At 37.9% G+C, this 27,129-nt stretch overlaps 1 protein-coding gene across 1 annotated transcript in view; it reads right to left on the reverse strand.

Moving 5' to 3' along the window:
* BCKDHB (branched chain keto acid dehydrogenase E1 subunit beta) overlaps positions 1–27,129 on the reverse strand; it is a 273,092-nt gene that overhangs the window by 135,101 nt on the left and 110,862 nt on the right. Inside the window, exons 7-8 of the mRNA XM_002714546.5 lie at positions 14,374–14,471; positions 6,934–7,044 (exon numbers count right to left, since the gene is read on the reverse strand). Coding sequence (XP_002714592.1) covers positions 6,934–7,044; positions 14,374–14,471 — 209 coding nt within the window. The remainder of the gene's footprint in view (positions 1–6,933; positions 7,045–14,373; positions 14,472–27,129) is intronic.

The raw sequence follows: 27,129 nt of genomic DNA on the forward strand, positions 1-27,129 counted from the left end.
GAGAAGCAGGGGGAAGGAGATAGATGTTTCAACAACTGGTTTATTCCCCAAATGCCTGTAAAAGCCAGGGCTGGGCCAGACTAAAGCCAGGAGTCAAGAATTCCATCAGGGTCTCCACATGGTGGTAGGAACCCAAGAACTTGGGCCTTCATCTGTTGCCCTCCCTGGTGTAGTAGCAGGAAGCCAGTTTGAAAAAGGGGTACTGGGACTCCAACCGATCCTCCAGTATGTAACACAAGCATCCCAAGCAGCTAAATGTGCCGTTTAACCTGCCATACCACAATGCCTGCTGCTTAATTGACTTCAGACTGCCTTCCACTGTTTTCAAGTGGCATCCTCTAACTAATGTCAAGTGTTTGAAATTATTCATCTATGTATTTATTTATTTATTTATTTGAGAGGCAGAGAGAGAGAGAGAGAAAGAGAGAGAGAGACTATAGAGAGACAAAGGGGAGAGAACATGCTCCCATCACAACTTCACTTCCAAAATGCCCACTATGGCCAAAGCTGGATCAGGCCAGACAGAACACTCCCAGGGTCACATCAGCAGGAAGCTACAGCCAGGAGCTAGAGCCAGGGATTGAACCCAGGTACTCTGGTAAAGGATGTAGGCATCCGAACCAGTGTCTTAACCAGTAAGCCAAACCTCCACAACATGGAACTTTTTAAGGTTATATGTATGAGCCAGCATCTGGGCAGTTTTGACAAATGTTACATATTGAACTGAAAAGAATGATTTCTTGCAGTTTAATCCTGAATTAGCACAAGCTTAATAACTGTTTTTGCTGAAATCATCCACACATTTACCAAGATTGTGCATGCTTGATTAATCTTTTAAGAGGGCTGTCTTAGTCTCCCACTGGGATGGTGAATGTCTACATTTCTTTTGAGTTTTATATTTTGTTGTGCTTTTTTGCTTTGTATATTTTGAAGCTCTGTTATTAAAACACCAAACAGTTTTAAGACTATGATATCCTCATGGTAGATTGATCCCTTTTGTGAGATGAAATGTTCTTCTATAAACTGGGTACAGGCTGATATAAAAATTATAACGGTTGGTTCTTGCTGTACTCAAATGCAAGGTGAAAGATTCCCACAACACACAGCTTCACTCTAATTTTAGCCAAATGATGTTTTTTTCAGCCCATTGTTACAAAGCACTAAGTTATCTCATGCTTCAAGGCTAAATTGTTGGGCTCCCCTTTCATCACTGCCATGGGAATGCTTTACTTCCTATATGGACTGCTTGTGCAAGCAGCTAGAACACAGCAACCCAATGAGACACATTTAATCTGTCCACCTGCAGATCTTCTCAAGGACTGAGCAACGATCTTGGGACAAGCTCTGAACCTGACTGGCCAGTTTTGGCTTTTGTCACAGCTACCCAAAAGATCTGCTGCTCCTCCCACATTTTCTTTGAAACCACCTCACTTTGCAGCTTCAAAACCCCAGAGAGAGGGCAACGCTGCGGCATAGTAGGGCACCAGTTCATGTCTCGGCTGCTCTTCTTCCAATCCAGCTCTCTGCTATGGCCTGGAAAAGCAGTGGAAGATGGCCCAAGTCCTTGGGGCCCTGCACCCACGTGGGAGACCCGGAAGAGACTCCTGGCTCCTGGCTTCAGATCAGCCCAGCTCCGGCCACTGCAGGTTTTTGGAGAGTGAACCAGTGGATAGAAGATATTTCTCTCTGTCTCTCCTTCTCTCTCTCTCTGTGACTCTGCTCCTCAAATAAATAAATAAAATTATAAAAAAAAAAAAAACATATTATCCTCAAAGCAGGACAGTAGTTTTTAAGATGTCAACCTGCCACTCTCTAAGCTATGGACAGATCTCACTTTCTCTCTCATTTACCCTAAAACCTTGTCATCGTTATTTTGTTTCAGCACAAGGGACTGGGATTGAGCTTTCAGTAATGCTTCTTCATATCTAGTAATGATTCTTACCTGAAGCTCTGTGTCAAATTAGTAGAAATACACCAGCTTTTGTTTCTCTTTATTTTCAAATTCTTGATATCTTTAAAATATGTCTCAAGGCTGCATGTGGTAGTAGTTATTTTTTTTAGTGGTTTCTCAGAATCTTAGACTCTTACCGGGATTATTTCATCCATTTGTATTTAATTTGTCAGATTTGGGGGCTTACATCTATCATCTTATTTTCTATTTTCTGTTGAACCAACTGTATCTTGTACATATTTGAACTAAGTAAATATTTTTATTAATTTACATTTCCCAACTTCTTAGATGTGCTAGAAATTATTACATGCATCATTGATTATAACCTAGTGAAAATGTTACAGTTCACTAATAATCCTACAATAATATTTTTTAACTCTACACTAGCTCCCCTCCTAGGTTTTGTAATTTTATTGTCTTCTATTTCAGTTTGCTCGCTCTCTCTCTCCTTCTCTCTCTCTCTCTCTCTTCCTCTAGCTCCCTATATTTATACAGTATCTAAACTTCACAGAAAATTGTCAGTACTATTTTAGACAATCACTACTGAGTTATATCTGTTGATCACTTCATTTACATATTCCTATCTAGGCCCTTCTACCTACAGGAACTCCCTTGAAGTATTTGTTTTGGGAAAAAGTCTGCTGCTGATAAATACTCTCAATTTCTGTTTCCCTAAACTGTTGTTATTTCATCTTAAATGGATGTGACTATTTGGGTACACTTGTAAAATTCTAGGTTAGCAAACAATTTAAGTTGTCATTCCATGTATACACAGGTATGTTTGCCTTTGAACACAGTTATCTCAGTGGTTAGGAAAGTTTCTTTCATATGTAGGTTAATATTCTACAACTTTCTTGAAAATATTATTTAGATATTGTTTCTAGCCCATTTTCTCTCTCTTCTTCTAGAATTCAAATTGTTTATAAGACAATCGCTTGACCAGATCTCAAATGCATTTTATGATCTTTTCTGATTTAGTCTATTTTTTATTCTGTCTGCACTTCAGTTTGGACATTTTCTATTGAATTCCCTTGTAATTCATTAACATTATCATCTACTGAGTTTCAACATGATATAAATCCAGCCATTGTGTTCCTATTGTCCGACAGGCTTCTTCATTGGTTCCATCAAGTTTATTTAATACATACACACATACACACACACACACACACATCAATTTCCTAGAGTAATTCTCTACCCTCCTATGTGTTTTGTTCCTTTTTTGTTCTAAGTTTCTAAACCTTATAAAGTCATTGTCTGCTAACTCCTAAATCCGGATCACCTACATTTCTGCCTTATTTTGTTTCTCCTGGTTAGTGATCAAATACTCCTGTCTCTTCAAACACTTAGTCATTTTTGATTGGCTGCTGGTTCACAGCAGTTCCAGATGATGACAGCACTGACTCCCTGTTCTGATGGGCAGATAGAGCAGAAGGTGAACTACGTGAAGCCACAAGGAACTAAGAAAAGTGGAGATGGTGTTGCAGGTTTGGAAAGAACCTCATCTACTTCCAGTTTACTTCTCATCGTAAGACCTGACTCTCCACAGCTTTTCAGTTGTGAGGACAATTGGTTTGGGTCACTTTGGCATTCAATGACAGCTTTGTTTTTCATTTTTCTTCTGCTTACTTTCCATCATACAGCTTTGGAGTTTCACAAATGCCTTGAGAGAGAAATCAACTGTATTTAAGACCCTTCAAATTTTCATTTCATTAAATTGTCATTACCACTCTAAAACATGGGTTTCATAAGCTTGGATTCTCAGCTAGTGGAGACTGTACAGCAAGCAGGTGTCACTAGGTAAAAAGCAGATGAAGTGTCAATTTACCACTCATTTCAGGGCTTTTAACTCTAAGCTACTCCACTAGCATATGCTCTCATGCCCAGTGTAGGTCTCTATTAAGCAGCTCAAAAAAATTTCTATGCTGCTTTTTTTTTTTTTTTTTGACAGGCAGAGTAGACAGAGAGAGACAGAGAAAAAGGTCTTCCTTTTCCATTGGTTCAACCCCCAATGGCCACTACGGCCGGTGCACCATGCTGATCCAAAGCCAGGAACCAGGTACTTCTCCTGGTCTCCCATGCGGGTGCAGGGCCCAAGCACTTGGCCCATCCTCCACTGCACTCCTGGGCCACAGCAGAGAGCTGGACTGGAAGAGGGGCAACCGGGACAGAATCCGGCGCCCGGACCGGGACTAGAACCCGGTGTGCCGGCGCCGCAAGGTGGAGGATTAGCCTAGTGAGCCGCGGCGCCGGTCCTTCTATGCTGCTTTTTAGAGGCTTCCAGTATAGCTCTTTAATATCAGATTCAGAATTGAGTGGAAAAACGAGCAGTGATTATTAGGTCCATTCAAGTCTCTAATTTTGTAGCTCCTCTGAGCAACATTCAAAAATCCTGTGGCTTTTTCCATCCCTGAACAACATTTTTGAGGGTTTTTTTTTTTCGTTTGTTTTTTGCTTAAGTAAAAATTATGAATTCTTTAATTGTCCCAGAGTCATTTACTGTGTATCAGTATGCCAATGTATAAGTTCAATATGTCATCTTTACCTTTAATAGGCTTTTCCTGATTAAGCATTTCAAAAGATGTGCTTTGGTATTCATCACATAGTGTAAAAAACTAAGGGATATAATTTGTCTTATGATAAAACACAACCAACTGAAATAGATTATCAACATAAATTCTGATTAGTGTAGAATTCATAAAGATGAAAAAAGATTAACTATTCTGAAAAAAAATCCCTCATTTTTAATATGAATATTTGGCAGTAGGGTCCTCTTCTTTAAGACCATCTATAAATCCTAGGGAAGAAGAGTAAGTATCAAATTTTTCCTGGTTTGATAGATGAAAGGAAAGCAGGAGATATACCACGATCACTAATGAAGAGAAACACAAATAGACCCAAAGTAATCAAGAAATGACAAGCTGGCTTTCACTGTCACAACTGGAGGCATCATTAACTAGAAAAAATAACATGATGAAAGCATCCAATACAAAACCCAGATAATGATATAACAAGTCAGAGTGTTGATGCTTCCTTTCTCACTCAGTAGAGGCCTCTAGACTCATCTTTCATCTCCCCCAGTAGGAGAAAGGCCTGAGAATGCTGGATCTATATCCCAGGATCATAAAAAAATGCAACAAATGGATTTAATAAAGGAGATTTGGGCAAAAGCAAATTCATATAAGCATTACTAATTTCCACTTTCTTCTTCCTCCATCTCTTCTCTCTTGGCTTTCATGGTTAACAACCTGAGTTATTACTATGTTTTACCATAAACTTCTTTTTGAACATAGACAGTGCATAAATATGTAAATAAAGTTCTAAAGCACTTGAACTGACCAAACATCAGTACTTTGCACTGTGCTGTGACAAAATATCCTATCTCCACGCAGAAGGGGTACATGGCGTAGACAAGGAGTCAGCTCCAGGTTAAACATTTTTTGGAACATTTGGCTATTACAAAGGAAACCTACTGACTTACTTGGTTAGAAATTACCTGCAAAAAGCATTATTTTCATGCATTTATAAATAATTAAATATAAATTTAAAATAAATAATTAAATATAGTATAAAGGCTTAAGATATTATTGAAACCATTGGTAACCATGTCTAGTGTTTACATGGTGTTCAGTCCACAAGAAAATTCACTAAAACCTTAAATTTTCCACCAAATTATATTACAACTTTCACCTAAAAACATTTTTTGCCACAATTTTAGAACTGTGGTATCTAAAGATTACTTGAACTTAACTAATTTAAGAAGCCATCTGTAAACACTATGAAAAGAATCAGAGCTTTTTTTTTTTTTTTTTGGACAGGCAGAGTTAGACAGTGAGTGAGAGAGAGAGAGAGAGACAGAGAGAAAGGTCTTCCTTTGCCATTGGTTCATCCCCCAAGTGGCCGCTACGGCCGGCACATTGCGGCCAGCACTGCACCAATCCGAAGCCAGGAACCAGTTGCTTCCTCCTGATCTCCCATGCGAGTGCAGAGCCCAAGGACTTGGGCCATCCTCCACTGCACTCCTGGGCCACAGCAGAGAGCTGGACTGGAAGAGGAGCAACCAGGACAGAACCCGGCACTCCTATTGGGACTAGAACCCAGAGTGCCCGTGCCGCAGGCGGAGGATTAGCCTAGTGAGCTGCGGTGCCGGCCAAGAATCAGAGCTTTAAAAAAACAATAAATATAAAGTACCTAAATCTTAGGACCTCTTTGATAACAGTAATTCTAGAAAAAGAGCATTTAATCATTAACTAGACTTTAGCAGATAAGACCACCACAAAAACCTAACTTAACCTTCCCTATGTGTCAGCATGGGAATAGATGCTCTTTACAATGCTCTGGACATTCACAGGAAAGATATTGGTTACAGACAAGTAGACAAGAACTAAACTATATTCTCAAGAGGGGATATGAGAATACTATTAAAATGAGAACAAGATCAATCTTATCAAACTAAAGATCAAGAACCCCCTAGAAACTGTAAATCATAGCAGCCAGAATCCTACAACACTCACACTCTGATGTACAATTTTGAGGCTTTATAAGGAGAGTTATTTTTCTAAAGAGAATCTACCACATCACTTTTGGAAAGACAAATGAAAATTGAGCTAAACCACTTACCTGACTAAATTAAACCTCGCTTGCTGAACCATAAGCAATAAGCAGCTAAAAACACGGACACCTTTAATAGCCCTGATATGCTCCCTCACGGGCACCACTCCATTAATCAACCCAAAGTTCCATGAAGGACACAGATTTGTAATATTTTAAATAGAAAATTACAGTAGGAAAAGCAAATTCTAAAATGATTCGCTTCTTTGAGCATTAAGGCAATTATACAGCACACATTCCTTTTATACTGCAAACTTTAAAAAGTTTCCACAGCAATGGAAACTATTCCTGCAGCAAAACATTTTTTTGCAAAGGTCCAACAAATATGGCCCAAGGTCTTAGGAAATGGAATTCTAACATTATGTTCATACCTTACAAACTGTATCCACATCCCAGGGTATAATGGTTCTCAGATCAATGATTTCACAAGACACCCCAAGTTTTTCTTGTGCCATGGCAGCCACCTCCCGGATCACATGAACCTGAAACAAGAAAAAAAATATACAGAGAATGATTACAGATTTAGGCCTGAATGAGGTGAAGCCAGACATCATTAATATAAATAGCGTTTAGAGTCAGATATTGATCTGCACAGAGAATTCATAAATTTGTTTTAGATAGGCTGAATCCTTTGTCCCCCAAAATAAATAAGTATAGAAGTCCTTTAAACAGCTGGGTATATGTTCTTAGAGAGAGGGAGAGAAGTGCTAGAGATAGCGATTCCAAAGACAGCACACAGAGGTAAATAAAGTCACAGAAATAGATAGAGTTTCTACCAAAAGCATGTCAAAGGAGAAGTAAAGGACAAAAATCAAGAAATCAAATAGGATGAGTCATACATAGGACTTCTTTGTATTAGTACCACAGAATTTCTTTAAATATTTATTTATATTATTTGAAAGGCAGAGTTGCAAAGAGATGGATATAAGGAGAGAGATCTTCCATCTACTGGCTTACTCCCCAAATAGCCGCGACAGTCAGGATGGGCCAGGCTAAAGCTAGGAGCCTAGAACTCTCTCTAAGTCTCCCAGTGGGTAGAAGAGGCCCAAGCACGTGGGCCATCTTCCACTGCTTTCTCAGGCACATTAACAGGGAGCTGAATCAGAAGCAGAGCAGCCAGGACTCGAATCAGCATTTATGTGGGGTGCCAGTATCACAGGAAGCAGCTTAATCCTCTGCACCACAACAGTAGCCCACTACCTCACAATTTTTGCTTTGTAAATTTAAAATTAATTTTTTAAAAACTATGAAACTCCATAAACCACCATCATGTAAGGCAACTGGAAAAGATGCTCACTAAAAAAGAAAAAAATTTTTTTTTTATTTTTTTTAACTTTTATTTAATGAATATAAATTTCCAAAGTGCAGCTTATGGATTACAATGGCTTCCCCTCCATAACGTCCCTCCCACCCACCATGCTCCCCTTGCCCACGCCCTCTCACCTTCCATTCACATCAAGATTCATTTTCAATTCTCTTTATATACAGAAGATCAGTTTAGCATACATTAAGTAAAGATTTCAACAGTTTGCTCCCACACAGAAACATAAAGTGAAAAATACTGTTTGAGTACTAGTTATAGCATTAAATCTCAATGTGCAGCACACTAAGGACAAAGATCCTACATGAGGAGTAAGTGCACAGTGACTCCTGTTGTTGACTTAACAAATTGACACTCTTGTTTATGGCCTCAGTAATCACCTGAGGCTCTTGTCATGAGCAGCCAAGGCTATGGAAGCCTTTTGAGTTCACCGACTCTGATCATATTTAGACAAGGTCATAGTCAAAGTGGAAGTTCTCTCCTCCCTTCAGAGAAAGCTACCTCCTTCTTTGATGACCTGTTCTTTCCACTGGGACTTCACTCGCGGAGATCTTTTATTGAGTTGTTGTTGTTGTTGTTCTTTTTTGCCAGAGTGTCTTGGCTTTCCATGCCTGAAATACTCTCATGGGCTTTTCAGCCAGATCCACATGCCTTAAGGGCTGATTCTGAGGCCAGAGTGCTGTTTAGGACATCTGCCATTCTATGGGTCTGCTGTGTATCTCACTTCCCATGTTGGATCATTCTCTCCCTTTTCGATTCTATCAGCTAGTATTTGCAGACACTATTCTTGTTTGTGTGATCCCTTTGGTTCTTAGTCCTATCATTAGGATCAATTGTGAACAGAAATTGATCACTGGGACTAGTGAGATGGCATTGGTACATGCCACCTTGATGGGATTAAATTGGAATCCCCTGGCATGTTTCTAACTCTACCGTTTGAGGTAAATCAGCTTGAGCATGTCCCGAATTGCACATTTCTTCCCTCTCTTATTCCCACTCTTATTTTTAACAGTGATCACTTTTCAGTTAAGTTTCAGCACTTAAGAAGAATTGTGTATTGATTACAGTATTCAACCAAAAGTATTAAGTAGAACAAACAAAAAAATACTAAGAGGGATAACATATTAAGTTGCTCATCAACAGTCAGGGTGAGGGCTGATCAAGTCACTGTTTCTCATAGTGTTCATTTCACTTTAACAGGTTTCCTTTTTGGTGCTCAGTTAGTTGTCACCTATCAGGGAGAACAAGTGGTATTTGTCCCTTTGGAATTGGCTTATTTCACTCAGCATAATGTTTTCCAAATTCCTAACAGGGATCACTTTTCAGTTAAAATTTAAACACCTAAGAATTATTGTGTGTTAATTACAGAGTTCAACCAATGGTACTAGAACAAAAAAAAAAAAATACTAAAATGGATAAAGTATTACATTGTACATCAACAGTCAGGACAAGAGCTGATCAAGTCACTGTTTCTCATAGTGTCCAGAACAGTTAAAAAGATACAAAGGAAACAAGGGGAAAACATATACCAGAATACAAAGAAGAAAGGTTTTTATAGAGATAGTAATCAGTGTCCAATTCCACAGCTACATGGGAAAGAACTAGATTTAACAATTAGAAGATCACTGGTGTTAACAGGAAGTTTCAGTAAATTAATGGGAACAAAACTCATAAGCTACAAGAACATAAGGATTTATGAAATTAAATATAGATCATACAAAATAGTTTTTCAAGCTGGTAATAAAAGAAAGAAAGGGGGTAATAGTGTTTAAGGGGAGAGGTATTTTATAGATAATGAAGTGATAACATCATTTTACTAAAAGCAACATGGAAAAGAAAAACTGAAGATTCAAGAGGGAAAACTTGTGTCATAGTCCTGCAGAAGGTAAAATATAATAAAATCTGAAACAGATATGGAGATGTAGAGACAAAAACCAGACATCTCTTCTTCTTTTTTTTTCCTTGTTTTTTAAATTATTATTCATTGAGAGACAGAGACAAGACAAGAGAGTGCACAGACTGGTACTCCCTAGCTGCCTGTAACATCACTGGGTTGGGGGCTAAAATTGGGAATCGAGACTCAGTCTAGGTCTCCATGTGGGTGGCAAGGACCTAATTACTTGAGCCATCTCCTGCACCTCCCTGCCGGAGCACGAGCAGGAAGCTGGAATCTGCAGTGCAGCTAAATTTGAACCCAGGCACTCCAGTTCCAGTAGGGGTGAAGGCTTCTTAACTGTAAGACCAAATTAACACATGAGCAGTTTTTTCATCCTGTAGTTAAAATGGTCTGTTTACTACTCAAATATATGTAGTGACTATATTTGGAAAAAATACCTTAGAAAGGGTAAGTTTAAAGGAAAAAATTATAATATTTGTTGATCATGATACCTCAGATGCTTATTTACTGCTTACTTGTAAACTATTGGATAAAATGTTCTATTTTGTTACTACAGGCTTGGTTTTGTTCTGGTTTCTTTTTGTTAATTTTGAATATTAAAAATAGTTTCTATTTTTGTCCCAGAAAACATTTAAGGTAGACAAACTTCATGTATTTCATAAATACAACTTTAGGAATACAGTGATTCTTCCCAATGTACCCATTCTCTTTTCTACTCCACAAAAGTTCTTCCTCCTCCTTCTCCTATTCCCATTCTTATTTTTTACTAAAATCTATTTTTCAATTAACTTTATACACAGAAGATTAAACTAAGTGAAGAGTTCAGAAAATAGAATAAAAAAAACTGTTTCTCAACAGTATTTTATTTCTCTTTTTAATTCCTCTATGACCCACTGTTCATCCAGGAGCATGTTGTTCAGTCTCCAAGTTTTTGCATATGTTCTGCATATTCTTGAGTTATTGATTTCCACTTCATTTGATTGTAGTCAGAGAAGATGCAGGGTACGATTTTGATTTTTTGTGAAATGCTGAGACTTGCTTTATGGCCTAGCGTGTGGTCAATACTAGAAAAACTTCCATGTGCTAGTGAGAAGAATGCGTATTCCGCAGCTGTACAATGGAAAGTTCAGTAGATAACTGTTAGGTCCATTTGGTTTATAGTGTCGATTAACTCTGTTGTTTCCTTGCTGATTTTCTGTCTGGTTGTTCTGTCCATTGCTGAGAGTGCAGTATTGAAGTCCCCCATTACTAATATAATTGAATTTATGACAACTTTTATATTCATTAACATCTTTTAAATAGCCAAGTGCCTTGTAATTAGGTGCATATACATTTATTATAGTCACATCTTCCTGTTTAACTGATCCCTTAATCATTGTATAGTGCCCTTCTTTGTCTCTTTTAACAGTTTTTGTGTTAAAGTCTACTTTGATATTAGGATGGCTACACCAGCTCTTTTTTGCTTTCTATTGGCATGGAATATCTATTTCCATCCTTTCACTTCCAGTCTGCATGTATTGTTGTTGGTGAGATGTGTTTCCTGTAGGCAGCAAATAGATGGGTTTTCCTTTTCAGTCTGTTCAGCCAACCTGTGTTTATTAACTGGAGACTTGATGACATTTATATTCAGGGTGACTGTTATTAAGTAACGACTTTTTATTAATCATCCTATTTTTTACTTTGGGTTTCCTTTGTACTTTTACTGGGAGATTTCTTGCTTTCACCTTTTTTTGTAGTGATGTCCCTGTTTCTGTGTTTTTGTGTGTAGCACATCCATCATTTCCAACATTTCAATTTGATTTCTCTTTTAAGTCTCAATTTCATGGGAAAAATGTTCATTCATGTCAAGCTTGGATTTCTTTAATTTGTGAATTTGCATCTGCTTACTTCTCAGTAATCCTATGGTCAATTCTTTGAATTCCATTTTGAGCATTTCTTTTTCCTTTTCACATTCTAGTATTGAAGTATTATGTTCCTTTGAAGGCAGCAAATTGTCTTCCTTATTCTTATTTATTCAATTGCTGCATTTACTATTAGACATTTGGAAAGATACTTGTTGGCTTTATTTTCCTTGCAATGGCTTTTATCTTTGTTCTATGCCTCTGTGGATTAGCGGACTGTCTGCTCTTTCAGTAAATACTCCAAGACGTGTGGTAGACGTGGCCAGGGAGCTCTAGTCGGTGCTCCAGGGACAGGGGAGTGTCCAAGGTGATACACAAATTGGGCTTGGTAAATCTCCTATTTTTTTTTTTTCAGAGGGGAGGTTTAATCTGTTCTGTTCGTATAGTCTCATACTCACCTTCTCTCCTCAAGGAGACCAATGCCCAGTCACTAGCCCCAGTGGGTATAATATTTGTTCACACTGCCACAAGAACAACACAAAAGATCTGTGCTATCTTGAGTGAGCACCAATCCCACAGCAATGATCCTCACCTGGGAATCAGTGATCCCCAAGCGTGTGGAGCTGCCCACAGTGACTACCCAAAGACCCAGCAACACCCTGTACCCTCACATGCAGCCACAGTGTTTTTACAGTCCCAGCACACAAGACTTCCACAGTCATGAGCAGCCCCCTGTCAGTTCTCCCAGCCAGACACAGGCATCTCCTCTCTTCTGGTTGCTAGGCACGCAGACATGAACTGGTGCAGCTGTTATATATGTACAAAATGGCACCGGCCCCCTCAGCTAGTTACAAGATGTCAGTACCTGGTGGTCAGGAAGAGAGAAACATGCCCCCCTTTTTTTTCCCTCTAGGTTGGCAGGTATACTGTCCCCTACAGGATTCCAAGCCAGACTCTCACCAGGCTTTTCCTTATCATCAGTGGCTTGGGCTGCTGCTGTCTGGTCTCACCTCACTCTCCAAAGCTGGTGCTGACACTCTCAGCTGCTGAAGTCCTGAGTTGTGTGTGTCCACACCATCCATGTGATCCACGGTGTCCCTCTAATTTGCCTGGAGTTTCATCTGCCATTTTCTCCCTAACTCCTTCCTGAGATTGTATTCTCTCCACGCTCTTTTTAACTGTTTTCCCTTAGATTACTGCAGGAGGCTGCCTCCCTAGTCTGCCATCTTAGTGTCTCTTCCAGACATCTCTCCTTCAAAGACAAAGAGAAGAAGGAAAAGATGTGCTATAGAAGTGCTAAATGTGAAGAAAGAGTAAGTATGGGAGTTAGGACTAACAAACTCTTTGTAAAGAGAAGCAAGGTCACGTGCTGAGGGCCACAGGAATGATGAAAAAGTGGGCTGAGCAGCAGCATTTGGCTCAGTGGCTAAAAGCTCATTTGAGATGATTGAACCCCATATGGGAGTGCCAGTGTTCAAACCCCAGTTCTGCTCCTGATTCCAACTTCCTGCTAAGGAACATTCTAAGAGGATGCAGGTGATGGCTCAAGTACCTGAGTCCTGCCCATCCATGTGGGAGACCCACACTGACTTCCTGACTCATGGCTTCAGCCTAGCTAAGCTCTGGCTTTTGTAGTAATCTGGGAACTGAATCAGAGGATAGGAGATATTCTCTCTCTTTCTCTCTCTCTCTCTCTTTCATCTTTGCACATTATCAGTTGGATGTGGCTAGCAAAGAAGCACAGTTACCCCACTGCACATGAGGTACTGTGAAGGCCATAGTTCTCCAAACCAAAAATAACTGAAAAGAGAGTAGGAACTTATATCATTTTTTCTAAAATAAGTAAATATTTCCTTTATATAGAAAAAGAAAAGCTAACATTAAAAAAAAAAAACTGTAAGAGACAAAGTCTATGATTGGAGAAAAAGGGTCCTATACTTAAAAGTCTAGAAGTGAAGACATGTGACAACAAGCCAAGGAAAAAACTGAAGGGGCTCAGCAAAGGGGACCTGTGGAAAAAAAGGGTACAGAATCCAGAAGACTGTTGATAGGTCCACACGACCTGCAAAGTCATCACAAGAGATGGCAAGAAATGGTATGAAAAATAAGATCACGAGTCAAGTGCAGAAGCAGTAATGGAGATACACTGTAAGTACTTCAAAACAATGAATATTTTAATGAATACATTGCTTTCAAGGACTATAATGTTTTAATTAATATACTTTTATAAACTCTCAATATATTTTTAGTGATTTCAACATCTGCTTACATATTTTTATGTGATCAAATAGGCCCCTTACCCTCATTCAGATATCAATATCACAAACTTTTAATTATCAGTTGAGTAAGTTCTGGGAATCTAACATACAATATGGTGGCTATATGTAACGTACTTGAAATTTGCTAAGAGAGCAGATTTTATTTGTTCTCTCTAAATACACATACATACTAAATGGTAAACCATGTGTAGAGATGAGTGTGTTTATTTGATTGTGGCATTCATTTCACAATGTACAATATATACATATCAAATTATCACATTGTGCAAATTGAAAATATACCTTTATTTTTAAAATATATTTTTATTTATCAATTATATCTCATTGAAGTTAGAGGGACAAAAAGAAATCAGCACCAAACAAACTTAACTTGAGATATAAAGGAAATACCATTTTTTCTTCTATATCAATATTTAAAATGAGAGCTTCCAAACATGACATTAGCTTTAACAGTTGGAATCAATATTACTGACCTGAGTGCCCCAGGCAACCAGGGTGACATCACTCCCTTCCTGAATGACTTCAGCCTGGGACAGTGGGATGTTGTAGGGTTCTACAGGAACTTGTTCCACTAAACACATAATGGGGTAGGGGGAGGGGATGAAAGGTTAATTATTATTTTTCATGTGACATTTTGCAAGGAATATAAGAACCTCATTGCAAAAAAGCATTATTTTACTTATTCTTTCCCCAAATTTCTTAAGTTAACTAAAACAAATAGCATGTATCATATGGTTTCACAATGTTACTACATAGATGATCAGTGCAATAATAGTGGATTAAGTATATCAGGAATACTGGAACCATAAAAATATTTAATTAAAAACTAAGGAAATCTTTTAAAAAGGGCTTTAGTCAATGGCATGGATTTATTAACTTAATATTTATTATATCATACATATCATATTATATCATAAGATATTAATAGTATGGAAAACTGAATATGTGATAATATGGGAACTCAATACAATCTCTGTACTTTTCCTGTAAATCTAGAAAGTTATTTTTAAAAGTAAAAAACCATTAATATACCTGCTAAAACTTAGCTTACTGTATTAAGTTCTAAGACCAGTTTTCTATTGAGCAGCAAATTTATATGGGTTTAAAAATCAGGGAAAAGTGCATAATAGGAACAAATGTTTAAGTCTATCTTATTTTTGTACCTTTCATCTACAAACACTTTATCAACCATAGCAGCTAACAGCAGCTTCATTTTCAAAGCTAAATAGTATAGACCTCAGAAAGATTATCTGAATCAGTTCCATTGAGCCAAAAAGAAGAGAAAGGGGCCAGCGCCATGGCTCACTTGGTTAATCCTCTGCCTGTGGTGCCGGCATCCCATATGGGCGCCGGGTTCTAGTCCCAACTACTCCTCTTCCAGTCCAGCTCTCTGCTGTGGCCTGGGAGGGCAGTGGAGGATGGCCCAAGTGCTTGGGCGCCTGCAACCGCGTGGGAGACCAGGAAGAAGCACCTGGCTCCTGGCTTCGGATTAGCACAGCAGCAGCCGTAGCGGCCATTTGGGGGGTGAACCAACGGAAGGAAGGCCTTTCTCTCTGTCTCTCTCTCTCACTGTCTAACTCTACCTGTCAAATTAAAAAAAAAAAAAAGAGGAAAAAGGAAAAAGCCACTAGTATTGCAGAGAAAAACCATTTCATGATTTCTATTCCCAACCAAGTACATGCAATATGGAGTTGACTGAATGTGTGAGGAAATTATTGAGTGAGTTTTAAAAAGGAAATCAGTAGAAAGCTGCTGAGATTGGCCAGTTATGCTGGGAACCCTTCTTGAGTTCATATTATAATATAGAAGTGCAGGAAAATTGTTATTCCCTTTTGTTCATTTTCTGTTTGGCCCTTTTTTACATCGTTATATACACTTTTTCTTTAATTCCAACAGTGGACAAGAATAAATAAAAATAAAAGCCTCCCTCTGCTCAACAGTTAGCTCTTCCAGCTCCACCACCCAGAAGTTCTCAGGTGTCTGGACAGGTCCCATGTGTTTGTGGCATCCAAACTTCTGAATTTTCTTCCTCTTCCTAATGAATCCTCCACCATCTGAGGCAGGGCCCAAGACAAGGTCCATTACTACTCACTTCCCCAGATTTCCTTGTAGCTAAGGCATAAAACTGGCTTTGCCAACCAAATGCACTAACAGCAGACACTGAATTGGAAGGTGAAGACAGAAAAGACCGCAGCTATCCAGGATCCATTCAAGTTGCAGACACAGCACACAGATTCAAATCTGGGTTACTCTTTCTATGCTATTTTTAAATATTTGTTTTTATTTATCTGAAAGGCAGAGAGACAGATAGAAAGAAAGATCATCACTCTGCCATTCATTGCCAAAATGGTGGAAACAGCCAGGAATAAGCCAGGCTGAAGCCAGGAGCTTGAAACCCCATCTGAGTCTCCCACATGGTGGCAAGAACCCAAGTACTTGGGCTGCCATCACTGCCTTCCTAGGAACATTACCTTGGAGGTGGATCAGAAGCACAAAAGACACAATTCCAACCAGCACTCTGTCTCTACCTCTCTGTAACTCTGTCTTTCAAATAAATAAAATAAATCTTTAAAAACAAAAAAGAACTCTCAGTCACTATCTTTTCAGATATTTACAATATGCAAGTATATATAGATTTATTCTTTTTGTTTTTCTTGGTTGCAAGATGGCAGAATAGCAACAGGACAGTCCTACTCATGCATGGTAAAATTCATACTTTAAAAGAGGAGAAAGTACACTCATAAGATAAAGCCATGGGAAATAGCCAGCAGGAGACTCAGCTAAAAGAATAGAGATGATCCAGGCCTGCCCTGAAAGAGTAAATATGCAATGAAAAACAACAAATGCTTGGACCCAGGGAGGAGAACATCAGCCCCGGCAGATCAGGTAAGATCAGGTAATACCTCTTAGTATTCACTGAAAGTGTAGACACGCCACTAAGCCACAGAGACACAGACCAACCATAAAAGCCACCAGACAATAAAAAAAAAAAAAATACACAAATGCCAAAAAAACAAAGGAAAAAATTTAAGAAATAAGGATAAGAACGATATTATGAGCCCCCCAAAGGAACATTACAACATTCCAATATTAGAAGATAAAAACGAAGAGATTGAAGAAATGCCAGGAACAGAATTCAGAAAACTAATCATTAGATTAGGCATAAGAAATCAGAAGCAAATCCATGAACAACAACAACAAAAACTATACATGATATGAACAAAAATTTTTCCATGACACTAAGATATTTTAAAAAATTCAGAATGAAATACTAGAAATGAAGAACTCAACAGAACAAATAAAAAATACAGAATAGGCGAAGCAGAAGAAAAAATATCCAACTAGATGACAAATCTCGGAAATTTTATAGTCAGAACAAAAACAAGAAGAAATTAGAAACCTAAAAAACCTTATTGGATACCTATGATATATTTTCAAATGACCCAACATATGGGTCTTAGGAGTTCCTGAAGGCATAGAAAGAGAAAATGGATTAGAAGGCATTTTTAGTGAAATAATAATGGAAACTTCCCAATTTGGAGAAAGAATGGGACATCCAAGTACAGGAAGTACATAGAACTCCAAATAGACATGACCAGAAAGGATCTTCACCACGACACCTTGTAGTAAAATTCTCCACAGTAAAATATAAAGAAAAGATTCTAAAATGTGCATGAAAGAAATGCCAGATTACTTTCAGCAAAACCCCAATTAGACTCACAGTGGATGTCTCATCAGAAACTACAAGCTAGGAGAGAATGGCAACATATATTCCAAGTTTTAAGAGAAAAAAACTGTCAACACAGAATACCGTTTCCTGCAAAGCTCATTTATGAATGCAGGCGCATAAAGACATTGCATAACAAACAGAAATTGAAAAGAATTTATTACTACCCACCCAGCCCTACAAAAGATGCTCAAGGATGTGCTACACACAAAAACACAGAAACAGGGACATCACTACAAAAAAAGGTGAAAGCAAGAAATCTCCCAGTAAAAGTACAAAGGAGACCCAAAGTAAAAATAGGATGATTAATGAAAATACGGCAGGGAAAAGTTGTTACTTAACAACAGTCGCCCTGAACATAAATGGCCACAACTCTCCAGTTAAAAACACAGACTGGCTGAACGGATTAAAAAAGAAAGCCCATCTATTTTACCTACAAGAAACATATCTCACCAACAACAATACATGTAGACTGAAAGTGAAAGCATGGAAATAGATATTCCATGCCAATAGAAAGCAAAAAAGAGCTGGTGTAGCCATCCTAATATCAGACAGAATAGACTTTAACACAAAAACTGTTAAAAGAGACAAAGAAGGGCACTATACAATGATTAAGGGATCAGTTAAACAGGAAGATGTGACTATTACAAACGTATATGCACCTAATTACAGGGCACCTGGCTATTTAAAGAAATCTTACTAGATTTAAAGGGAGACATAGACTCAAATATAACAGTAATGGGGGATTTCAATACCCCGTTCTCAGCTATGGACAGATCAACCAACAGAAAATCAGCAAGGAAACAACAGAGTTAATCAATGCTATAAACCAAATGGACCTAACAGATATCTACAGAGCTTTCTATCCTACAGTTGCAGAATACACATTCTTCTCACCAGTGCCTGGAACTTTCTTTAGGATTGACCATGCCATAAAGCAAGCAAACAAAATCAAAATCAGACCACACATCTTCTCTGACCACATGGAATGAAGCTGGTAATCAACAACTATGGAATCCACAGAACATATGCAAACACATGGAGACTGAACAACATGCTCCTGAATGAACAGTGGGTCAATGAAGAAATCAAGAGAAATAAAAAAATTTTCTGGAAAAAGTCAAGATGACAATACAAAATATAAAAACTTATGGGGGCAGTAGAAGATACTCCAAGTCCTTTGGCCCCTACACCAGGCTGGGATACCCAGAAGGAGCTCCTGGCTCTTGGCTTCAGACCAGCACAGGTCAAACCATTGTAGTCATATGGAGAGTGAACCAGCAGATAGAAGACTTCTCTCTCTCTCTTTCTCTGCCTCTGCCTCTCGGTAACTCTACTTCTTTGAATAAATAAATAAAACTTTATAAAAAAAGGAAAATTTCTGGAAAGGCCAGTGCTGTGGCACAGTAGGCTAATCCTCCATCAGTAGTTCCAGCATCCAATATGGGTGCCAGTTCTAAACCTGGCTGCTCTTCTTCCCATCCAGTTCTCTGTTGGGAAAGCAATGGAAGATTGCCCAAGTCCTTGGGCCCCTGCACTCATGTGGGAGGCCTGGAAGAATCTCCTGACTCTTGGCTTCGGAACAACTCAGTTCCAGTTGTTGCAGCCAATAGAGGAGTGAACTAGTGTATGGAAGACCTTTCTTTCTATGTCTACTTCTCACTGTTTATAACTATACCTCTCAAATAAATAAATAAAAGTCTGAAAAAAGAAACTTATGGGATCCAGCAAAAGCAGTGTTAAAAGGAAAGTTTATAGCAATTGGTGCCTATATTCAGAAATTGGGAAGGTACCACATAAATGAGCTATCAATGCATCTCAAGGATGTAGAAAAAAAAAAGCAAACCAAACCCAAAACACGCAGGAGAAAAGAAATAATTAAAAATAAAGAAGAAATTAACAAAACTGAAAACAATAAAACAATACAAAAGATCAGCAAAACAAAGACAGAGCTTTTTAAAAAAATAAATAAAACTGACACTCCATTGGCCCAACTAACCAAAAAAAAAAAAAAAAGGAGGGGGAGAAAACCCAAATTAATAAAACTAGAGATGAAAAAGAAAATGTAAAAACAGACATAAATGTAACCACAGAAATAAAAAGATTCATGAGAAATTACTACAAAGGGTTGTATGCCAAAAAAAAAAAAAAAAAAAAAAAAAAAAACAGGAAGCCTAGAAGACATGCATAGATTCCTGGACACATACAACCTACCTAAAATGAGTCATGAAGACAGAAAACCTAAACAAACCAATAACCAAGACAGAACTTGAATCAGTAAAAAAGACCTTCCCAACAAAGAAAGGCCTAGGAACAGCTGGCTTCACTGCTAAATTCTACCAAACATTTAAAGGTGAACTAACACCAATTCTTCTCAAGCTATTCAAAACAATCAAAAGGGAGGGAATCCTCCCAAATTCTTTCTATGAAGCCAGCATCATCTTAATTCCTAAACCAGAAAAAAATACAACAGAGAAAGAGAACTACAGAACAATTTCCCTAATGAGCATAGACTCAAAAACCCTCAACAAAATACTAGCCAATCAAATCCAAAAACACATCAGAAAGATCATTCACCTGGACCAAGTAGGATTTATCCCTGCTATTCAGGCATGTTTCAAAAATCATGAATCAATCAATCATCACAATAACAAAATCAAGAAAAAAAAACACTTGACAAAATATAACACCTTTTCATGATGAAAAATTTAAGCAAATTGGGAATAGAAGGAACATGTCTTAACACATTAAGGCAATTTATGACAAACCAATGACCAGTGTCTTACTGAACAGGGAAAAGTTGGAAGCATTGCACTGAGATCCGGAACCAGAGAAGAATGCCCACTTTCACCACTGCTTTTCAATATAGTCCTGGAAGTTTTCACCAGAGCCATTAGATAAGAAAAAGAAATCAAAGGAATACAAATTGGGAAGGACGAAGTCAAAATATCCCTATTTGCAGATGACATGTAGGGGATCTAAAAGATTCTACTATGAGACTTATGGAACTTTTAGTTTGGAAATATAGCAGGATATTAAATCAACACACAAACTTCAACAGCCTTTGTATACACAGACAATGACACAGTTGAAAAAGAGCTATTACGCATGAAAAAGAGATCAATGGGATACAATTGGGAAGGAGGATGCCAAAGATCTCTATGATGAGAATTACAAAACATTAAAGAAAAAATAGAAGATAAAAAAATGGAAAAATCTTCCATATTCATGGATTGGGAGAACCAATATCATCAAAATGTCAATACTACCAAAAGCAATTTGCAGATTCAATGTGACACCAATCAAAATACCAAAAACATTTTTGTCAGATATAGAAAAAATGATGCTGACATTCATATGGAAACACAGGAGACCCCAAATAGCTAAAGCAATCTTATACAACAAAAACAAAGCTAGAGGAATCACAATACCAGATTTCAAGACATACTACAGGATTGCTATAAGCAAAAGAGCCTGGTACTGGCGCAAAAACAGATGGCTAGACCAATGGAACAGAATAGAAACATCAGAAATCAATCCAGGCATCTACAACCAACTTATATTTGACAAAGGAGCTAAAATCAATCTCTGGAGCAAGGACAGTCTCTTCAACAAATGGTGCTGGGAAAACTGCATTGCCATATGCAGAAGCATGAAACAAGACCCCTATTTTACCTTTCATTAAAATCTACTCAAAATGGACTAATGACCTAAATTTATGACCCAATACCATAAAATATTAGAAAACACTGGGGAAACCCTACAAGACATCAGCATGGGGAAAAAGGTACCCTAATCCAGTGTTGATATTAATGTCAATTGGTAAAGCCACTATGGAAGACGGTATGGAGATACTTCAGAAATCTGAATATAAACCTACCATATAACCCAGCCATCCTACTCCTGGGAATCTACCTAAGGGAAATGAAATCAACTTATGAAAGAGCTATCTGTACCTCCATGTTTATCACAGTTCAATTCACAATAGCAAAGACATGTAATCAACCCAAGTGCTCATCAACTGAAGACTAGATAAAGAAATCATGGGATATATACACCATGGAATACCACACAGTGGTTAAAAAAAAAAAAAAGAAATCCAATCATTTGCTACAAAATGGATGAAACTGGAAAATATCATACTCAGTAAACTAAGTCAATCCCAAATGATAAATTCTATATGTTCTCCCTGACCTGTGATAACTAATAGAGCTCCTAAAAGGCAACCTGTAGAAATGATATTAACACTTGGAGAAGTAAGGACTTTGAACAGTCCTTCTCTTGACTGTTAAGAAACAGTTTTTTTTATTTTTGTTTTTCTTTTTTTTTCCTTCACCACATTTTTCTTATCTTTTTTCTTTCATACTAATCACTGAACCCCTTACATAACAGAGTAAACTATATGTGTATAAAGTTAATTGAAAATAGGTCTTAGTAAAAAATAAGAGTGAGAATAAGAAAAGGAAGAGGAAGGGGGTGGGAGTGTGGGTGGGAGGGCAGGCACAGTGGGAAGAATTACTAAAATCATAAAGTTGTATTCATGAAATGTATGAAGTTTGTAACTGTAAAGCAGTATAGTTCTACATACATTCCTATGGTACAGTTTAAAACTTGCTATGGGACTCCAAATTCCCTTAAGCTGGCTGTAAAAATAGCAGCTCAAGTGTTAATAGAGATTATATGGATAGGATTAAGTGGGAAAGTGATCATATAAATAGGACTAAGTGTTTTATAATAATAATAAACAGAATTTTGTTCCAACATGGGAAGCAGTCCATACAACAGACTCAGAATGACAATCACTTTAAATAGCACCCTGACCTCAGAATCAGCCCTTAGGGCTTTCTGGTCTGCCTGAAAAGCCCAGGCGAGCACTTCAGGCATGGAAAGCCAAGACACTGTGACCAAAAATGTCCTACATAAAGTACCTCTGTGGAAAGTAGCCACCAAAGAAGGGCATACTTTAATCTGAAGGGAGGAGAGGAGAACTTCCACTTTGCTTATGGTCTTGTCGAGTTAGTGGGTTCAAAAGGTTTCCATAGCCTAGGCAGCTAACGTCAAGAGCCTCGAGTCATCAATGACTTCATACATAAGAGTGTTAATTGTTAAATAAACAAGAGTCACTGTGCACTAACTTCCCATGCAGGAACTCTGTCCTGAAAGAGTTGTATCATGATACTTAATAGTAAAACTTGTTCTCAAGAATCACTGCCTTTTACTGTATTAAGTGTTGGATATTCTTACGTCTCAGAAGTTATATTTATGTCTAAGAGCTTGAAAAAGATGTATCATTTTTAGGTCCTTCCTTAAGGATAATTAAGTGTCTAAAAGGAAAGAAGTGGAAGAAAGGAAAAGAAAAGAGGGAGGGGGTAGAAAAGTGAAATCACCTTCAAGATGCAGTAACTTTGAACAGCCCATGTCTGGACCGCTGAGGAACAGTTTGTTGTTGTTATTGTTTTTTCTTTCTTTTTCTTTCTTTTCCTTTCTCATACAAAGCATTGAACTCTTTACCTAGAATAGAGTTAATCCTCTGTATATAAACTTAAATGAAAATAGATCTTAGTGAAAAATAAGACAAGGAACAGGAAAGGGAAGTGGAAGAGGGGTTGGAGAGTGGGTGGGAGGGCTGGTACAGTGGGAAGAATTATTATTTCCAAATGCTGTATTTATGAAAAGCATGCAAATAAATGTTTTAAAAGTAAATTGAAAGTACAGCATCACAAAAATTAAAAGGAAAACAAGAAAAGAATGAGAAGGGAGGGAAGGAGGAGGATATGGTAGGAAATATCATTTTGTACTACGTTCATAAATCTGTACATAAAATCTGTTCCCTTTAAATAAATATTTTTAAAAATTAGGCTTGAAACCAGTACACCTTCCATCTTGCTTGCAAGTCAGTGGCCACCACTCAAGAATATTGCACTTCCCTCCTTGTAAATCAGTTGCCCACATGACTCTAAGGGCTGGCACACAAAAGGAATGGGTTGGCATCTTGGCTTACTTTCTTTTTAAAGTTGTCAGTGAGTGACTAAATGCTTCATTGTCTTAAATAAATTACCCAGAATAATAAAGTCTAATTATCTTTGTAATTAATTGAGGAACAACATAACAAATAAATCTTTATTATCTCCTTTTAAAGTATCATGTAGAGAATTAGATTCAGAGAGAGGCTTAAGAAAACTAAAACCCTCTTCTTAGATTTGCAAATATTTAATCTGAAAGCAGGATTTTTATATGTCACTTATTTAAACGTGGCAAACAAGTCACCTGGAGAGCAAGTTCTAAGTCACAGGTCCTTTTACTTATATCAACTTAAACAACACTTATTTCAAGAGGAGACTACTACAGATTAGCATTCTTGCAGTGCTATCCTGTGGCTATGTACTTTGTGAAAGACAGCAAACAACAGGAAGTAGAACACAGATCCATACACAGTCACATTATAAGTTCCTATTTTCAATGGAGGAGGACAAACTGAAGCCAAATTATTTCCTCACATGCTGATTATATTCAAATCTTAGCACTACTGAGCACTCCACAGAGAAATCCTGTAATACCAGGTACATATGGAAGGAATGTACAACTCAGAAAAAAGTTGAGAAATCTTTGCAAAGCAAAAACTAAAAAGATACAATTAGCATACGTGACAGGTTTTTAAAATGTATATTGAAAATTCTCACATACATACTTTCTTATTCTACACATGCACTCACATTCCTATGCCTTCACTTAGAGATTCATGCCACAAATTAGCTTGTGCTTGGCCCCATATCATTTCCCATCCTCCTCTGTTTTTCTCCCAATTTTTTTCTAAGAAGTCCTCTTACACACATTTTGGAAAGGTATAAGGTATACAAATAATATATACATTATGTATAATAAACATTTACTCATTTAATAGTCACTGTACCCAATATATGCAAGCATCATGCAGGATGCTGGAAACTGAAATTGAAAAAGATGGCCCTGCCTTTGAGAAGCATACACCCAACTGGAAGTAACAAATAGAGAAAAAGATTATTAGCCACTTAAAAAACTGTGATATAGCAATGGAAACAAACTGCTTTAGGAATACAAAGGAAACCAACAAGCTGGCTAGGGATGGAGGAAGATTCACCAAGGAGGGTACATTGAGTCCTTAAAGAGACATTGGACACAAGAGAAAATGAAGAGGACATGTTCTGTATAAAGAAAAAGTGTGCTCAAGGAAACGGAGGAGTAAAATTGTCTTCTTGCATATAAGACCTGTAAAAGCACAGACTTCCCTGATGTTTCAGGTAGGAGTGAATAATGAAACCTATAAATTATATTTCTAACTCCCTAGGAAGGACATTCCAATTCCCTGGGATTTCACATATGAATAACTCATGAAAAAAAGGCATCTGCAAGAAAATAGCAACTTACTCTTAATGATTCAAGTTCCCCTGTGAAGCACACCATTACCATTACAGAGATAATAGGGTCATTGCTCTGCTCTGGCACTAATCTGCACTGATGCTAGTTTCCCCACAAATAGGAACATGGGTAGGGATTTAATTCATGCTGCATTACACATGAAATAGTAAGAAATCATAAATGTGCTCTCTTTAAAGGAAGGAGAGTATATATTTCTACAAAATGGTAGCTCACACTGCCTTGTTACTAAGGTATATTCAGTCCCCAAATCTGAGCAAGCCTATCTCGATGGTCAGGATTTATAGTCTAAAGGGAGAGAAGAGGGAGAGGGGGAGAGAAGAGGCAAAAGAAGCAAATCCACTCTTTTAAAAGCCCAGTTCCAAGCCTGTGTCTTCATCTAGCTAATTTAGTGCTCTCTGACAGTTTCATATCCTGTCTGTGCCCCAGTAATTGTAGACACATCATAGAACAGAATGAGGACACATTAAGTTAATCACTAAAGATCCTTTTGTGTTGTTGCAATTTAAAAAAATTCAGTGATGCAGTCATTCAGGCTGTAAAGAAAGTTTCTATTCAAGGAAGAGTGGTTCTTATCCCTTTATCATTTGCTGAACAAAACTATTATTGAACTGCAAAGCAATATCTCTATGATATAACCATTAGTTTTCTTAATACATAATCTACTTTCAGGTTTTTCATAATTTTCACTTCTATACCTTAATCTTAACAATGATGGAAAAGAAAAGATGTAGAGACAAGAAAATTCATTGCAATTTCTTCTGATAGCCACTTTTTTTTTTTTTTTATGTTTTGACAGGCAGAGTGGACAGTGAGAGAGAGAGACAGAGAGAAAGGTCTTCCTTTGCCATTGGTTCACCCTCCAATGACCGCCGCGGCCGGCACGCTGCGGCCGGCGCACCGCGCTGATCCGATGGCAGGAGCCAGGAGCCAGGTGCTTTTCCTGGTCTCCCATGGGGTGCAGGGCCCAAGCACCTGGGCCATCCTCCACTGCACTCCCTGGCCACAGCAGAGAGCTGGCCTGGAAGAGGGGCAACAGGGACAGAATCCGGCGCCCCAACTGGGACTAGAACCTGGTGTGCCGGCGCCGCTAGGCGGAGGATTAGCCTAGTGAGCCGCGGCGCCGGCCTTGATAGCCACTTTTAAATTATTCCCCAAACACAGTTGTACCCAATCTTCTCCTCCCCTCGTCACCTTAAATTAAAAAATCTAAAAATTTAAATTAAATTAAAAAACTAAGAATCTCACTATTAACAGTCTGCAACAAAAAGACCATATCAACACATTATTAACAATATAGTGTTTGTTTTTCTCTCTCCAATTAGTGCAAAACAAAAATCTAGAAAAATTGTCCATACTTTCAAGAAAGGCACCATGGAATCAGAAAATAAAATTGTTTCAACAAGTAAAATAATTGAATGCCAAACTTTGACACTACTTAGCCCATAATGAGTATGTAGCCCATGTACTGACAACATAAATTGATAAAGGGAATCTCAAAGGAGGTCTCCAGGGAACAACAGTGGGTGAGATAATATAGGCCTTCAAGTCATAAGCATGACAAACTTTACTATTAGAGCAAAAGAAAGGAATATTGAGAAAGGAGAGAGATCCAACTAGAGAAAAACATTAAAAAGTAGGTCTTTCAGAGTAAATATAACGAGATGCACAAAGGCAAGAAGCTGGCATTCTAAGCAGTATGTCACCATACATGAACTACTAGAAAGGTCAAAACAAGTGGAGCACAACATTATGGGACAACCTTTGTTTAATGAGATCTAGTAATCACACATGTTCGTGGGGTGCACTGTGACATTTCAATACCTAAATGATCAAATCAGGTAATCTGTATATATGTCGCCTTAGACACACATCATTTCTTTGTGCTGGGAATATCTGAATTCTCGTTTTGATATTGTTAGTTAAATACTAACACTCATTCTTATCCTACCATGCCATAGAACTTTAGAAGTTATTCAGCCAATCCAACTGCTCCCTGGTACACACTGACAACGTCGTCTCTCGATCTCCACATCATTCCCAGGCTCTGATGACCATTATTCTAATCTTTACTTCTTGGAAATCAATT

Source organism: Oryctolagus cuniculus, chromosome 5, assembly GCF_964237555.1.
Source record: "Oryctolagus cuniculus chromosome 5, mOryCun1.1, whole genome shotgun sequence".
Classification (NCBI taxonomy): Eukaryota; Metazoa; Chordata; class Mammalia; order Lagomorpha; family Leporidae; genus Oryctolagus; species Oryctolagus cuniculus.